This window comes from Carassius gibelio, chromosome B17, assembly GCF_023724105.1.
Source record: "Carassius gibelio isolate Cgi1373 ecotype wild population from Czech Republic chromosome B17, carGib1.2-hapl.c, whole genome shotgun sequence".
Lineage (NCBI taxonomy): Eukaryota > Metazoa > Chordata > Actinopteri > Cypriniformes > Cyprinidae > Carassius > Carassius gibelio.
The window spans coordinates 7,076,525-7,094,004 of NC_068412.1; the positions used below are offsets into that span (position 1 = coordinate 7,076,525).

The 17,480-nt window shown below is 37.9% G+C and overlaps 2 protein-coding genes across 3 annotated transcripts; one reads left to right on the forward strand and one right to left on the reverse strand.

The window, feature by feature from the left end:
- Positions 1-289: 289 nt before the first annotated feature.
- On the reverse strand, positions 290-7,595 carry LOC127976111 (STAGA complex 65 subunit gamma-like). Its single transcript, XM_052580273.1, has 5 exons — positions 7,478-7,595; positions 6,600-7,067; positions 5,634-5,958; positions 5,285-5,522; positions 290-671 (listed from the first exon to the last, which is right to left on the reverse strand). The coding sequence occupies exons 1-5, from the start codon at positions 7,495-7,497 to the stop codon at positions 412-414; spliced, it is 1,311 nt and encodes a 436-aa protein (XP_052436233.1). The 5' UTR covers positions 7,498-7,595; the 3' UTR covers positions 290-411.
- A 214-nt stretch (positions 7,596-7,809) lies between these two features.
- On the forward strand, positions 7,810-15,761 carry LOC127976106 (kanadaptin-like). 2 transcript variants are annotated; one of them, XM_052580261.1, is made up of 14 exons: positions 7,810-8,632; positions 9,360-9,555; positions 10,153-10,281; positions 10,356-10,416; positions 10,641-10,780; positions 11,178-11,338; positions 11,409-11,478; positions 11,574-11,766; positions 12,613-12,715; positions 12,816-13,023; positions 13,267-13,365; positions 13,557-13,627; positions 14,137-14,206; positions 14,893-15,761. In XM_052580261.1, exons 1-14 carry the CDS (start codon positions 7,823-7,825, stop codon positions 14,940-14,942), a joined length of 2,361 nt encoding a protein of 786 aa, XP_052436221.1. In that variant the 5' UTR covers positions 7,810-7,822; the 3' UTR covers positions 14,943-15,761. The 2 variants fall into 2 exon arrangements, with proteins under 2 accessions (XP_052436221.1, XP_052436224.1); XM_052580264.1 differs by having other exon boundaries at positions 12,616-12,715.
- Positions 15,762-17,480: the final 1,719 nt, after the last annotated feature.

Genomic DNA, 17,480 nt, shown 5'->3' on the forward strand with positions numbered 1-17,480 from the left:
TACCTCCACTGTGATGCCTGCGAGTGCACAGGTAATGAAATGGCCTGCTTATTTAACATGCAGATTTATGCATGCTGTAATTAATTTGCCATTACTCCTTGATTGATGTCCCGGTGTGTTTTGAAGCAGACATCAGGCTATAATTATTCCCCATGTTGTGCTCCCTCCATTGTTTCGTTACAATAAACAGATGCTAATTTTACCACAGCAAACAAGTAATTGTCCCGTTCAATAATTGGGTAAAACAGTGACCGTCTGCCATTTGCTTGGGAAGCATTCAAACTCGCACTTTATTTGTCAGGTTCATTTAATTTCATAAAAAACTTCCATTCAAAGGTAAGACATCTAGTCTCAACACAAGGTAATACTATGCATCACAATGACTGTGGAAGTGCTTTAAGGTCTCTTTATTTATACTTTTCTCATCCGCTTCTTTGGCCGCTGAGTGAAAGGGGATGTGCCCATGAGCGAATCTGGTGAATGGGAAGTGTAACTTCCTTCTGAACCTCCAGGAGATGGAGGGATGCCAGCCTCACTCATGGTTGACATGGGGCCCTCTTCAAAGACGTCGCTACCCAGAACCCCATGAGCCGATACCTGGCCCTCCTCACTGTCCTGAGGTTCCATCTTCACCTGGGCTAAATGCCACAAGGGAGAGCCATTCCCTGCTCCTATTGAAGAAAACAAATAATAATATGGATTATAACAAAGTTATGCTTGTTTTTAATTCTGGCCATTATGCAAATCATTGCTTTTTCCCTTAAAAAACAAGCACAACCAACCACTTGAAATACAACAGACTAGCTGTATTAAGCTTTCCTTTCAGCAAAATATCACAGTCAAGATTGTTAAACCTGTTGGTAAACATGTTTGCTGTTGTTTTCAAATGATCAACACTTGAAGCGTGCTTGGCTGACAGATTGGGAAGATTAATTAAAACACCGGGCACAAAATGCATCCATTTAAGTGAAAAGCTGATTGAGGGATTTAAACTCTTGACCTCCAGCAACCTCAAGCTTCAAAGCTTGTGAAGGCTTGTTACCAGTCCAAGATAACGCAAATGTCAGATAAATATGAAATGTTGTTTAAATATCACAGACGATTATGCTTAATTGAATGAAAAGAAGAAATCGTGATCACGATTAAAATACAATTTATCATGTAACCCTAGAAAGGACTGCTTGCAAAATAGAACTGTTATTTATATATATTTGCAAATGCTGAGACATTTTTCATTGTTCATATTTACTAATGCGCTTAACTGCTGTTACCATATAGAATGTCACTGTAAATTGTACCAGTATTTTTAAGATAATGATATTAAAAAGACTGCAAAAACTAATACCAGCCTAACTAATGCACATAAAAAAGATCTTAAGATATTATTTAAGAAATAAACATTTAGAAATTAAAATAAATTCTAATATATGGAGGGGGAAAAAAGATAAGAAAAGCCCTTACAGTTCAAATGTAAAACAATCAAATATCAATTAAACACTACTTGGTCTTCATTGTATTAGTTAAAACGCTGATTCTTTCTCAATCATTTACATTTATTCAGTCATGAGAGCAGGGCAGTTTTTTTTTTTTTTTTTTTTTTTTGCTGTCACTTTAAGACCAAATGCACAGATCTAATATATTAATATTCATGTTTGCATTCACTTTAACACAACCAGCTGTGTTCACATGAACACTTGTAGTGAGTTGAGTTCTCTTTCACGCCCTATTGCACTAATGCATTTATTCATTAGTGTTTACAGTCTTCCAATTAAATGGAATTTCTTCAACAAACCAAAGCTTTAACCAAACAGACCTGAAAACACAGTGGCTGCTCACACAGAGGTGCAAAGCAGACATTTTGCCAAAGGTAAAGATAAAACATCAAATTGTCTGAAGTGAGCAGTGTTCCTGTTATTATGTATAATTCACATGTTGATTTAGGAGCTGTTGTGGACAGATCAAAGGACAACATTTTTCTAAAGTCTGTTGTTGGTGTGCTGCTCACTCCCAAGTGTCTGGCAGAACAGACAGTCGAACAAACAGTAGAAAAAAGGGCTCAACACATGGCTGGATGCCTGCATTAAATAATTCTAGTCTAAAAGTTAAAGGGGGGGTGAAATGCTATTTCATGCATACTGAGTTTTTTACACTGTTAAAGAGTTGGATTCCCATGCTAAACATGGACAAAGTTTCAAAAATTAAATTGTACGTTTGAAGCAGTATTTTTGTTCCAAAAATACTCCTTCCGGTTTGTCACAAGTTTCGGAAAGTTTTTTTTCAAGTATGGCTCTGTGTGACGTTAGATGGAGCGGAATTTCCTTATATCGGTCCTAAGGGCACTTCTCCCGGAAGAGCAGAGCACTGAGAGCACAGACATTCACTGATCAGAGCGAGAGCGTCGCGAAATGTCACAAAAGGAGTGTGTTTTTGGTTGCCAGGGCAAGACAACCCTGCACAAATTACCAAAAAAAAAAAAAAACATTAAGGGACTAGTGGACGGTGTTTATTTTTACAGAGCATCGACGGAGTTGTGCAAGTGTTTTTGTTTGTTCCCTGCATTTCGAAGATGCTTGTTTTACAAACAAGGCCCAGTTTGACGACGGATTTGCGTATCGTTTTTTTCTAAAGGATGATGCAATCCCAACGAAAAAGGGTCACGATCGTGTGTTGGAACCGCAGGCGGTGAGTAAAACTGCTTAAAATATCTCTGCCTCCTTGTTGAGTGCGTCCGCCTCCCATGCCGGAGACCCGGGTTCGAGCCCCGCTCGGAGCGAGTCGTTGCTGCTGCTGCTCTCGTTCAGTTTCAGCCTCGGGATCTGATTCTGGATCATAAATATACGCTGAATCTGACTGTTAGCCATGGTTTGTTTTGGATGATGTTTTTTTTTTTTTTTTTTCATGGTAATGTCCAGTGTTGTGGGTAACGCGTTACAAAGTAACGCGTTAGAGTACTCTAATTACTTTTTTCCTGAAATTTGTAACTTAACGCGTTAGTTTCGTGCGTAAGTAATCAGTAACTTCGTTATTTTTTTTTAAAAAAGTAATCCGTTATTTTAAGGAAAGGAAAATCCCGACTGCAGCCTGGTTTTTGTCAGACAGTAGTCCTAGGTCTACTGTGCCACCTGCGGATGTACAGTATCAGCGGAGCCGAAGCTCTGTGATCGTAAAGTCAATGGCTGTGATGCGTCTGTGCCCTGCGCCTGACCCTGTGTGTGTGTGGGGTTTTTTTTTTTTTCGAACTCCCGGCAAGATAGCAGAGAGGACAGCGTTTGGTTTATGGAAGTACGCACATTATTTTCAATTTGTCAACGAAAAAGAAAAGAACATAACGGTAAAATGCACACTCTGCTTTGGTGAAAAGCTTCTGTCGACCGCCAAAAATTCTACCTCAAATTTAACGCTACGTTTTAATCACTACTTTGAAGAGTAAATGTAAGAGGACTGTGTTAAAGCGAATTTAGGCTTGTGACTGTGAGTGACACTTTAATAATAATTAGTTCGGCTATTAAGCGATTTGTCATTTGCCTATGTGGCAGTGAAGGATTTAATTCGGTTTGTTATCATTTTTGTTTGACAGGCAGCTGTTAATTTCTGTTAGATCATTGGCTGGCTGATTGTTCATCATTTCTAAATGGATTTAAATCTGCAAGCCTGTTTAAGGTTGTGTTTTCAAGTAAGCATACTTGTACTTTGATAACTGCATTATTTAAAGTTAAAGAAAAATCAGGAGTTATCTTGTGGTGCTCATAATATACAGTAGCTACCCAGGCTGGGTAGGTGCGAATTTTGATTAATAATATGTCCTGTGATAATAAATAAATAAAACGCCATGTGGAATAGCCGATTGCTGACTGTCTTTCCTGTTATTGTTATCCTGCAGTGTTAATTTAGTCGGATGACTGACGTTATTCATTGTCGGGAGTCACGACTTCTAGGTGCATTTAAAGGGGCCGGAGGCTGTGTCTGTCATGTGTGAGCCGCTGCGAACTGCTTTTAATTTTTGGTAACGCATGAGTACTCTAACGCGTTACTTTTAAGAATAGGTAACGCTGTATCATAACTGATTACTTTTAATTGATGGTAACGTTGTAACCTAACTAACTACTTTCCAAAGTAACTATACCCAACACTGGTAATGTCACAGCTTCCAAACGCTCTCAACTCAAAAGCCTACTCGCGCTCGTGATTCTTTAGCTCCGCCCACACGTCACGCCTCCAGTGGCTCGTGTTTTTCCAAAAAAAATCGGCACAGACTATTTTTCTCTTATAAATATGATAAAACTAAAGGCTTTTTGGAGATATGAAGGATGCAGTACTACTCTAAAGGTACTCAAGATTAACAGGATATTGAGTGAAAATGAGCATTTCACCCCCCCTTTAAGAATTGCTGAATGCAAAGCAAGAATTGCCCTGTGAGTCCAAACGCTCAGGTTGTATTGAAACTCGTTACTTTGTGATTATATGTTTACTTTGAAAGTGTTACAGTAATTTAAAGCAAGGGTTTTCAAACGGGGTCATCCATCAGAGCCACAAGGCAGTGGCTGTGTGACTACGGGAAATATGGCAGAATAAAATATGGTAACACTTTAGTTTGGTGACCAATTTTCAGTATTGACTAGTTGTTTATTAGCATGTACATTACTAGCATACTGGCTGTTTATTAGTACTTATACAGCACATATTAATGCCTTAATCTGCATCATTATTCTGCATTCTGACCATATTCTACATCCCTTAATGTACCCAGTACCCAAGCATAACAAATACCTTACTGTTATATACTGAGGCAAAAGTCATCATAAACGGTAGGTTAATAGTGAGAACTGGTCCCAAAACTAAAATGAGACCAAAAATATATAAATAAAATACTGTGAAAACTTTAATTAAACAGACATGTATTTATATTCAGGTTTATATATCTAACGTAACAGATAATAGTATATTATCATTTTGACTTTCAACTGTTTAACTTTTATGTTGTGAAAGATACTTATATTATGGCGCTAAATATTTTTTAGGCATTTTTGCCTTTTTTTTTATATTGTTGAGAATTGATCAATTTTGACTTTATTTTGTAACTTTCTGTCGAGTATGTTTGCTAATCATCTCACAAACTTAGAGGTTAGCCAATCATAACAAAGGAGATTTGCATAAGGAAGTCTTAAAGGTACAGTAGCAAAAACAGACTTCTAAAGGTATGATGTTTTAAATAAGTTTTCTTTTGAACAATTCAGTTCGTCTTGACTGAGCCCTAATAAGGGTCCTTCACAAGCGAATGGGTTACCTGATGTGTGAGGGGAATGTCCCTCTTCCAGTCCTCCAGCCAGTCTTTCACTGGATGTGCCCAGAACACCGATGGGAAGGGCTTGGTCACCTGAGGCCAGATCCGCTTCTGGCTCCTCGCTCAAAGGGATAGCGGTGTCACTCCCTGGTTCATCTTTAACCTTCAAGGGTTTGGAATCCTCCAGAGCTTTTTCTGGATTCACAAGTCTCTCATACTCTTCTGAGAGCTCCTTACTGACCTACAGTCCAAGACGACACTAGTCAGTCAATGCCATAGCAATCACAATGTAAAATCAAAGGAACACAGTCCTGTAGATATTGAAGCTGGCATAATATTGGAGATCTCTCACCTGCAGCATGTAGCTGTGGTAGTCTTTAATGCGGGTCTGCCAGAAGCGCTGCAGAGCCAGGACACTGCCAATGCCCACCTCATGGAATACCTGTTCCACCACATCAGGGAAGGGTGTAGAGCCCTGGCAGGCCTCCCTGTCAACAGCCACGCGCAGCAACTTGGTGATCCGCAGGTAATGTTCGTGGACCAGGTCAGTCAAAGTCTCCAGCACACTCTCATTCGCTGACTCAAATCCAACATGAGCGAGCACTGTGGCCACTGACTGGTACAGAAGCTGGCGGCAGGACGGCCAGCTCAACTCAGTGACTGGCTCACCTTTACCTCTAAAATGAGGAAGAAGTGGACAAATTGAAAAAAAAGAGAAAAACAGAAAACAGGAATCACAGGACAAGTGTGGAGTTTTCTTTATAAAATTACATATCAAATGTTTAGGTTTAAATTTATAGGCTGCATCTGAGGATTCTGTATGTAGAGGAAAGGTTCATCGAGACAAATTTAAATGTTGGCTTCACAAATCCTTAAATTTTAATCTTTAATCTTTGAAGTTCAAGGTTAATATAGGCCTTTCAGACAGACAAGGGTCAATATATAAGGATACAGTGAAAAGAATCGAATCTAGCTTAATGAGTTTATAAAAATATAATTACTAATTAAATTGAAAGAATTACATCACATGACATTTTTCATGAATTACATCACATGAAATAGTTTTTTCCCCCAAGAATAAAAATCTGCTTAAAACTGTTTTTTTTTTTTTTATCTTAACTATGATATTAAGACATCTGTACATAATTTTTTTAATTTTAATTTATTCTTCCATAAAATTTCTAAATCAATTTTTAATTCAGAAATTAAAAACATTCTGTTCCTAGAAGAGGTCACTGTATGTATAATTGGAATTTTCATGTATTTTTTAATAAATTAATAGATAGGACAAACAATGCATGATGATCTGTTGACATACTTGTAGAAGTCACTCTCTGGGTCACTATGACGTAGTTGGAATGGCTGTCGAGGAGCTTTACTATCCAGTGGAAGCAGATCATCAGGTACAGTTGGTGTGGCAGGCCGGGGAGGTAGAGCATCCCCATCCTCGGGTTTCATGACTCCCTGGGAATCTAATAATGTGGACAGGGGTTGCTGGCCTTGCTGGGCAGCAGCAATGAGACCCCGGAGACGACGAGCATGCTGGCTCAGCTGCACAGTGTGGATCGTGAGGCTGCAGGGCTCAGAGGGGATATCCAGCATGGTAGTGGGACGTGGGCGCTGTGCAGAAGGTTGGTGCAAGGGAGGGTCCTGCATCTCCACCTGGCGGAACTCACGCTGCAGAAGGTCAAAAGAACTGCGGCCCGGGGGAGCCGAAGCCACTGGGAGTTCGCCCCAATAACGCATCATCTTCACACAGTGCTGTTTCTTTTGACAGTGGTACAATCTAAAAACCATAGAATACACTGTTAAAACTGACATTTCTATGAAAGCTCATATCTCCTGTCACCCGATGCACATGTACAGTAGTACTTATGAATGGTTAACTCAAATATCAGAAGATCATTATTTTTAATTATTTATTTATTTTTGCTATTTTTTGCATTGTGACATTTCAAACTATCCCCCCACACATCACATGACATTTCAGTTCAATACTTAAAGAGTACACTTTATATTTATATACTATAATATGCACATAAAATGTATGTTTTAAGTTTCAGAAACTTTCATGCTTTTGTGTATTTATAGTTAATTTATACATTCACGCTACACAATATAAGACGCCCTGCGATGCCCAATGTTTAATGTGGCACTCATAAAGCATAACCAACATCATAATTATCATAACGTTACCTTTTTGAGTAGATGATCATAAAGACGAATAATACTAAAATAAATCAATATGTATCATTTCGACAAAACGACGTATAATCTACGAGCGGATGTGAGGGACCACCCTGAAATATTTCCGTGGAAACTTTAAATAGTTCCTAGACAGTGGAGATAAGATATAAATACTTTAATATGTTAAAACCACTATATAAAATGCAAACAATTACTATGCATACATATTAAGATATGTTTATACATTTACTGATATAAATTAAACAAGATTTGTCTATATTACAAATTATAGACTACAGGATCGGAATCATTAAAGTGTTACACCAAACACACCATATCGTGAAGAGTGAGCGCATGATGGAGTCTGAATGCAACGAAGAGATTGAAAATAATCACACTGAAATGGACACAGAGAAGAGTTCGGACCCTGGGAACGTGCAAAGTAGTGATACGAAACAGGACATCACCAGCACTAATGAAAACACAGATGATCCTTTTAAGAAACCGGATATTTTTGTGGCTCCATTGCTCACAGTGAAGAAGTCAGGAGGATTAAACTCAAGCAAGAAACTCGCAGAGGAATTAAACAGCAGCAGATCGGAGAATAAAGACACAGATCTTGATACTAAACATAAGCAGCCAACTGAAAAACCCACAGAGACTTTAATTGACCCGTCCAATCAGCCATCATCCAAGAGATCAGAGGCAAAGAAGGTCCAGCCCAAACCAAAAGACATCCGACAAAAGATCCCTGCCAGTGTCAAGCTACCCCCGGCGGGTAAATTTCCTCCGCTCCCATACACCGAGCCCCCGTGGGGATCTGTTCCTGACATCAGCTACTCGTTTGAGCTGCTGAAAAACGGGGCGATCCTAGATGCGGTCCCACTGACCCAGAGTAGTTACTTTGTGGTGGGTCGGTTGCCAGTGTGTGATGTGTCACTGGAGCACCCGTCCATCTCCCGCTACCACGCCGTGGTGCAGTACCGAGGCAGAGCTGGGCAGGACGGGGTCGTAGGAGAGGAGAAGGGCTTTTATGCCTATGATCTGGGGAGCACTCATGGGACTTTTGTAAATAAGAACAAAATACCGCCTAAAACATACATAAGGCTACGAGTGGGACATGTTTTGAAGTTTGGAGGAAGCACAAGACTCTTTATTTTGCAGGTATGTATTTATTAAGTCAAGTCCTAGTGGTTAAAGAGTTTGACTCCTAACCCTTGAGTTGTGAGTTTGAGTCTCGGGCCAGCAATACCACGACTGAGGTGCCCTTGAGCAAGACACCGAACCCCAAACTGCTCCCCGGGTGCCACAGCATAAATGGTTGCCCAATGCTCCGGGTGTGTGTTCACAGTGTGTGTGTTTACTGCCATGATACTAAATGATTACCATGTTCATGCACCATGGTTTTGAAAATGTTCTTGTCCATAAAACATGGTACCTTTTGTGGCTTTAATAGCTGTATTAACAATGGTATTTCACCAGAAACTGTGGTTAACAATTCAAACTTACCAAAACATATGTAACTCAGAAGTTGCTAGTAAATTTCACAATTAATTACAATGAGAAACAGCAAGTAAAATTAAATTAGACATTATTTTTTTTAAGAAATAGTTGTTTTTTCCTCTTATTCTCTTTTGTAAAACATATTCCAGTAGTTTGTTTTATTTACAACTTACAATTTAGAATACATATATTTATATTTTTTTTACGGTGTTGACCAGTAGTTGATGAAATTCAAAATGTGTTATTTTTTTTATTATGTAAGTAACATCTAACCAATATTTTGCCCCATTTATGAGTTAAATCAGACCTCATAAATAGATTTAACTCATCCGCTTCAGTGTTATTGCTTGAACTAGCTTTGATTATACCAGATTCCTTCTTTTCTCAGGGTCCAGAGTTTGATGAAGAAGCAGAATCTGAACTGACGGTGACAGAGCTCAGAGAGCGTGCTAGAAAACAGAGAGAAGAGCTGGAGAAGAGGATGATGGGTGACGGCTCAGATGAGGAGGAAGAGAAAGAGAACAGTGAAGCCAGTGCTACAACGAGAAGCTCCTCAGAAGATACCGGCTGCTCTTGGGGAATGGGTAACAAAGACAACAGATGATCCTTAATCTATTGGGCCTCATTTACGAAACGAGCGTACAACAGAAAATTGGGTTCGTCGTTTGAACTCTGTCAGTCATTTAATGGAAGTGGATGGGAATCATGGCTTTGAGAGTAAAAAAAAAAACATACAATAACAAAACCAAATTAAACCTTGTGGCTCGTGGTGATACATTTATGTGTAAAGACACAAACCGATTGGTCTGTGCAAGAAACTGAACAGTATTTATATTGTTCTTTACCTCGGATTTTGACCGCAATTTTTGAACTGTCCCTTTAACGGGTATTTTTGGAGTAAGATCAATTTCTGTCATGAGATTAATTTTTCTTTTTGGCCAGGTTTCGTTTCTCCATGTCGTAAACTCTAGAGGGAAGGCTTTCTAAACCGGGGTGTTTTAAGGGGCGTGTTATTCAAATGATGATTGTTTTCTGCAGTCAAATTTATCAATTTGTGAAATTATGAAATTTGTGCACACTGCACAGATCTGCGCTTGTTTCTACATTAGCTTGATAAATGAGGCCCATTGTATCTACCTGTTCTCAGAAAACTTACACATTGTTTTGTTTTGTTTTTTTAGATGAAGAGCCAGTGCCAGAAGAGGACGAGAATGAGGAGAATCCATTTGCCACAGAATTTCAAGAGGATCAGGAAGCAGCATACTTAAAAGATCCTAAAAAGGCATTACAGGGATTTTATGACAGAGAAGGTAAAATAATTAGATTCATATGAAGAATCTTGATTTCTTTACCACGTAAACATTATTTTAACTGTTTATTTCAGGAGAAGAACTAGAGTTTGAGTATGAAGAACAAGGCCATGGTACATGGCTCTGCAGAATTAAGTAAGCACTTAATTTCTGTTTGCAACCAAACCACATTTGCGCCTTTCTTTATTTTTAGCAGTTTATCACCAGCTATGACTAGTGGCAAAACTATACTGAAATACACAGACTGGTTGATCTTATGTTGTAAACTTTACTTATGAAAAAGTATACAAGTAATTTTGGTGACATTAACATAGAAGTTGGAATTTGAAAATATTTTGTTGGAAATCTGTGTCTTTTAGGTTGCCAGTGGATGATGCTCTGGGCAGGCAGTTGGTGGCTGAAGTGACCCACACAGGGAAAAAGAAAGAAGCAGCCATCCAATGCTGCTTAGAGGCCTGCCGCATTCTGGAGGCCCGTGGTCTTCTGAGACAGGAGGCAGGTAAGTAAACATCAGACTGTCATTATTGACAGATTTATGACTGGAGCTGTCAAATTTAAACTTTTTTTTTTTTTAATCACCATGATGTTAAAATTAAATATACAAAATCTTTGATGTTGTATTTAGGGTGGAATTTTTGTAACCGTAAGTGATTGGATCTTAGAAGTTAGTTGGTTTTAAATTGCTAGTTTCTTTAATAATAATGTTTTGTTGAAACAGCAAAATAATCCAGTCAGTGTTATTAGTGGTAATTGTCTTTAAGAACCTGTAATAATGCTGACAGGTCAATAAAAATTGGGGAAATTCTTTTATCATTGTTTTTTTATCAGTTTTATTTTTTTGCCTGCATTTACAGTCCTCTTAGAAGCAGTCTCTTACAAGTTTAATCTCTTTACAGTGTCCCGAAAACGCAAGAAGAAGAACTGGGAAGATGAAGATTTTTATGACAGTGATGATGACACATTCCTTGACCGGACAGGAGCGGTGGAGAAGAAGCGGACTGAACGCATGAAGAAGGCTGGAAAGATTCAGGAGCGTCCTGTTACGTATGAATCACTGGTACGGAACCAGCTGCATATTTCCTGTGTGTGCTGTACCTGGTATTGATGGAATATGCATTTTTTCCTAGCTAGCCAAACTGGCTGAGGTTGAAAAAGAGCTGGCTGAGACTGAGAATAGACTCAGTTCTTCTGGGAAAGGTAAATCTCTCTTTTTTATATATATATATATATATATTTCCCTCAGTATTTCATCATGTGTAAGTTTACACTTCATGCTTGTTGTCCTCCTTCAGGAGTCTCCAGTTCTTCGACAGAGGACCCTCTAGATGCTTTCATGAGCGTTGTACGCAGCGAGACGGCTCTGGATGGAGTGGAGAGAAAGAAGCTACATTTACATGTGGCCGAGTTGAAGAAGGAAGGTCAGAGACTGCGCAAGCTAGCAGATCTGGCCAAACCCACACAGCTGCCTTCATTACAGCCCAGCAGGTGAGCTCAGTGTTCCCTCCAGACAAGCTGGTCATTCCAATTAACTAAGGGTTTAGCTGCTAATGTACAAAAGATGTGATTTCTAATTGACTACTGCAGTCTCATGAAGATTTCTGTATCTCTCATCAGTTACGCTGCATGATTTCACAGGCCTGGTTTTGCAGTTTGAATGATTCAGATTTCTTTTTTGGCATAAATCTGTAAAGCAATGGGTTTGTGATCGTGGTATAAATATTGTGAGAATAAATTCAGGAGAATTCTGAGAGTCACTCGCTGTTAAGATTTATTATTTGTGTAGGTTGTTCACAGGGCCCTGCAATTTCTGTGATGGAGTCATGGAATCCAGTCATAAAAATGAATTTATAGAACTTTATCATGTGAAATATCATGGAATTGGGATGAATAAATCAAAAATAGGGCTGTACCACAGAGTGTAAAAAGAATTTAAAAAAAAAACACTGGATGTCATGACACGTCCTCTTTCTTCCGCTGTTGAAATGTAAAGCCAAAATGACCCAAGATGATCTTCCAGTGTGTCATTAACTGTAAATTATTGTTTAAGAAATATCACAATTTAAATTAACTGGATTTCCACCATTTTTTATATTCAATTTAAATAAAACTATGCAGAAAAATATAAATAGACTACACTGAATTTCTGGGAAAAAAGACATTTCAAAGGTCACTAATTTTAATAAATTCAAACATTTGTTAAAGTTTTGTAAAGTCAACTGATTGCCTGAAGTTGATTATTAAAATGTAGTTAAACTAGAAAATATTAAAAAAAGAAGTAAATAAACTTAATAGGGGCCTAATTTTTATTTTATTTTTTAAATACTGATCTAGTAGTCAGTCCACGGACACTGAGAATCCTAAGAAGTTATCCCTGCCAATGTTTGGAGCCATGAAAGGAGGAAGTAAATTCAAACTGAAGACTGGAACAATAGGAGTGAGTCTTTTTAAATTTGTGTAGGAATAATATATATAATTGTAATATATGTCATTAGGCAATGTAATGTGTTCTCTCTCTCTTTCACCTAAATATGCAGACGTTACCCGCAAAGCGAACCAATCTGCCTCCTGAGCTCTTCAACATGAAAGAAATGCCCTCTGTTGGTGAGGAAGAGGAAGAAGAGGAGGAAGAAAAAAGCGAGAAGATGGAGGATGCGGTCACAGATGGTGATATGGAGGTCGTTCAGTCTGCAGAGACCACCAGCTCAGAACACTCCAGTGAAACTCAGACACACCGCCCTAATGGTTAAACATTTACCAAAATAACTAATCACTGCCATAAAAGTGCTGTTGTGGGGGGTGGGGGGGGGGGTTGCAATACAATATTCCCAGAGTAGTGTAATTCTATTTCTGACCACAAGACGTCAGTGTAGTGTGCTACACAGAGTCTAATTTTACTTGGCTTCCACTTTTGACAAAATCTAATCCATAATATTGGCATGTAATCAAAGCTAAGAGATATTTTCGCCAATATTTCTTTGTGTCTAGCTAAAGGAGACCAAGAGGACGAGCCTGCTAAGATAGTTGCATCTCACGAAAAACAGAAGTCTCCCCATCTTCAAGAGAAAAGTGCCTCTCGTCCAAAAGGTAGAATCACATATTCAGTGTGTATGGTTTCTTGCATTCTGTGGCATAATTTCTTTGAAATGTGAAGTGTGACTGTTTTAAAACATGTTTCTTCAATTAGTCCTGCTTCTAGTTTGACCTTTAAGTGGATTAAGGCAGTCTGATGACAAATTGTCTGATGCACTTTTTCTTTGTGATTCATATCCCAACAGAGGAAATTGACAATAGTGTCTCAAATGTTCCAAAGAAAAATACAAAGAAGAAAATGATTGGCCCCAGCAGAGTAAGTATTGAAGCTGTAAATAATTCTGCATATAAACCGCTCTTACTTAAGACATAAGATATGTAACCAATGATGTTAACAAAATACAAGAAATTAACACATTTTTTTCACAAGAATGTTTTTGAAGTAAAACATTTCACAAAATATTAGCTATTAACTTAAAAAAAAACTACTGTTACAAAAAGTATTTTGATATTTCCTGGTTGTCAGACGAGATATGTCCAAAGCAAATATGATTTATAACATGGTAGCTAGGTAGAAAAGAAATGACATATACAAAATACAACATTTGTTCTTTTGTGAAATATTGTATTAATATTTCAAATTATCACTGTTTTTAAAAGGTCATTCTGCTAGGTAGAACACTTTTGTGATCCTTAAGTGTGTAAATACTTTTTGGTATTACTTTATGGATCTGAACATGTAGAATTTCTCTATAACTTACAATAAGATTCTAGAATTATTTTTCTCATGCTTTAATATTTATACATTTCTACCTTTATTTCTAGCCTCCTGTGACCATGTCTAAGCAGTACCCAGAAGATGACCCAGACTACTGCGTTTGGGTTCCTCCATCAGGTAAATAGCTGCCTCTCTTCACCCCGAATGGCTGTGATATAATTAAGTCCAAAACAAACAAAAAAACCTTTGCGCAGTTAGAAATATGCATCAAAAATCAAGCATTCTTGGCACTGAACCCTTTTAATCTCAATTTACAGGCTTTCACTGAAAGTGAAACATTATTTTCAGTGAGTGTTAGCTTTTGATCTTAGGACACTTCAAACACCGTTCTGACATTTCTGAGGATTAGAGAAGTTGCATTATGGGAAAACACATTAATTCCAAGGCATTTATTTTAAAGTCAGGAGGTTATTATAAGATAAGGTTTTCTGTTTTTAAGAACAGAAGAGAGAATGGGATCCAGTTTCTGCCAGAATCCATTTTTGTTGGTATGGTGCTTAAATTGTTATCATGTTAAGCTAACAAATGGCCCTTGTTACTTTACTGTATTAGCCATATGGCTATCTATGACCTTATCAAAAGATAAAGACATAATGTGTTCTTTAATCTGCTTTGAAAGAATTTTTGCTCAATGTAGACTACTGTTCAAAAGCTTGGGGTCACATTTATCTAAGTATCCTAAAAATGCATCACAGTATTCACACAAATATTAACTAAATATTTATTGAGCACCAAATCAGCACATTGGAATGATTTCTAATGGAAAAATTGATTTATTTATCCCGCGTGTCTGTTGTGAACAGGTCAGACTGGTGATGGTCGGACACATCTAAACGATAAGTATGGATACTGAATACAGGAAGGAAAGACCATCCTCTCTGGATCAGGAATGGAATCAGCCCAAACGTTCATCTTAGCCCTTGGAGTGGACAGATGATTCTATTGTTTTCATGGACAAGCTAGTAGATTCTGTTTTGCTGCTTATTCAGTTCGAAATGTATTCCATTTGATGATATATTTTCGTCAAATACATCATGCCACTGTAATGTCAGTCCACTTATGCTTAAGCACTTCTGCTGTTCTGGGATCATTTAAACAGGCTTAAGTGAGCTCATTGACCACTCAATCCGCTGTTCTGGGTCATTCTCGGAACAACGGCGGACTCCCTCCTCAGTTTGGCTGAGTGGCCACGCTCCGTATGGCGAGAGCTCCTGTTGGATGCGGTTCTGTTGACTGCTAACGATGCCTCCTCAGAGAGAGGCGGCTTTACCAGCCATCTGGACACTTGCTTGGCATTCTAGGATTTGGAGCAAGCTGTTAATGAATCAGTCTGTGGGCGTGTGTGTGTGTTTGCAAGAAGGGGAGTTAGAGTGAGCTCCGTGTACATTATTTATGTGCATATTCACTTCTCTTAATATTGATGAAGACGAGTGACTCAGTGTTGGTGATGTGGACTGTATGTGTGTGTGTGTGTGTGTGTGTGTGTGTTGGCATCTCCAAGGATGGATTAGGCTCCCCACATTCGCTACTACGCACTGTTCTCTCTGTTTATTCAACGCTTTTAGTGCTTTTGAATTCTCCATTGTTTGGAGAGAATGATTAATCACATACAAAATGTGTTTTTTGTTACTTATATTTTGTAAAAATAAACATTTATGCTGTGTCTCATCAACTTGGGGTCTTGTGTTGAGTGTTTGGGGTATTTTAAGTCATAACCCTATTAAACCCGCCATATTTGCTAAGCACATTTCTATGGCCTCTAAATGATCAAAAATATCAAATGCTTTCTGAACAACCTGTACACAAAATGCATGCCTTAAAATTTATAGTTTTTTTTTTTAAGTAAAAAGTAATTTAGAGTAATTCTAAAAATCATTTTCCTCTTCAGGTCATTGAACATGATTTTTATTTTTTTTTGTTTTTTGTCAATTTTTTCAGATTTTTATGAATGAATAAATAAATATTGTAAGTAGTATTGTTACAAGCTTGTTAATTTAAGGGGAAAAAGTTTATTTATTAAATTATATCTATATTTAAATATATTTATGAAAAAAAAAGTGTTCAGGCATGTTCAAGGCAACATTTAAGTCATGTTCAGGCATGTCTCTGGATACACTCAGTTTAACCCACTGGCAAAATGAAGGAGCACCAAACCCACCAGTAAACTTGCTTAAATTATCATGTTTTTACATTATCTCTGATCTATTATGAATTAATAATAATAAATGTATATATATATTTATGTGTGTTTATATTCATGTGTGTGTGCAACACTAGCTTGCTGTATTCTTTTTCTATTCTGTTTTATTTTTATTATATAATTTAAAAAGAATTTTTACGTGTACTGGGTTAAGCTAACTGAGACTTGTTATAGCACTTGCAAATCATTGCTATTTTGTTGATTTTGATTGCATCCTCATTTGTAAGTCGCTTTGAAAAAAAGTAAAGCTAAATGTAAATGTTAATGTAAGTATGTGATTAATGCAGTAAGGCAATGACTGCCTTAAGTCTGGATCTCATAGACATCACCAGAGACTGGGTTTCCTACTTTGTGATGCTTTGCCAGGCCCTTACTGCAGTTGACTTCAGTTATTGTTTGTTTGTGGGTCTTTCTGCCTTTGTCTTTAACAAGTGAAATGCATGCTCAAATGGGTTGAGATCAGGACATTGACTTGGCCATTGCAGAATATTCAACTTTTTTACCTTCAAAAACTCCTGGGTTGCTTCTGCAGTATGTTTTGGGTCATTGTCCATATGTACTATGAAGCATTGTCTAATCATCTTAGCTGCAGGTTGAATCTGGGAAGAGAGTATATCCCAGACAGCAAGTAGTTTCGGCCCAGGTCTGGCCCACATCTGGCCCACCACTATGTTGATGTCTGGGATCCCTATACTACAGAATTAATCCGGCTGCTTCTGTCTTCATCATCACTAAATACCACTAAAAACCCAATGGCACTGGAAGCCATGAACGCTCATGCCTCACACTGCTCCACCATGTTTGACAGATGATGTTGTATGCTTTGGATCATGAGCTGTTCAAAACGCTTCTCCATACATTTTTCTTCCTGTCATTCTGGTACAGAGGTTGATCCTAATTTCAGCTGTCCAAAGAATGCTTTTCCAGAAGACTTTTTGGCAAAGTCTAATCTAACCTTATTTGCGTCTTGTGGTAAGCCCTCAGTATTTGTTCTGGTGAAGTCTTCTCTTGATTGTATACATTGACAGTGGCATGCCTACCTCCTGGAGTTTTAAAATGCAAAACATTATATATTGCTATATGGAGAATGTTCTAAGCAATTTTATTAGACTATTCATGGATGTTTTTTTTTTTTTTTCGGAAATTGAGAGACATAAGGGTTGAGTGTGGCAACAGGCCAACTGTTCAGCT

Bases quoted from the DNA above. Each gene is read 5' to 3' on its own strand.
- LOC127976111 (XM_052580273.1), bottom strand. From the start codon at position 7,497: ATGATCATCTACTCAAAAAG. The intron at 7,068-7,477 runs GTAACGTTATGA...TATGGTTTTTAG, and splicing joins ATGATCATCTACTCAAAAAG to ATTGTACCACTGTCAAAAGA. The intron at 5,523-5,633 runs GTGAGAGATCTC...CTTGGACTGTAG, and splicing joins ACCACAGCTACATGCTGCAG to GTCAGTAAGGAGCTCTCAGA.
- LOC127976106 (XM_052580261.1), top strand. From the start codon at position 7,823: ATGATGGAGTCTGAATGCAACGAAGAGATTGAAAATAATCACACTGAA. The intron at 11,339-11,408 runs GTACGGAACCAG...ATTTTTTCCTAG, and splicing joins CTGTTACGTATGAATCACTG to CTAGCCAAACTGGCTGAGGT. The intron at 13,366-13,556 runs GTAGAATCACAT...ATATCCCAACAG, and splicing joins AAGTGCCTCTCGTCCAAAAG to AGGAAATTGACAATAGTGTC.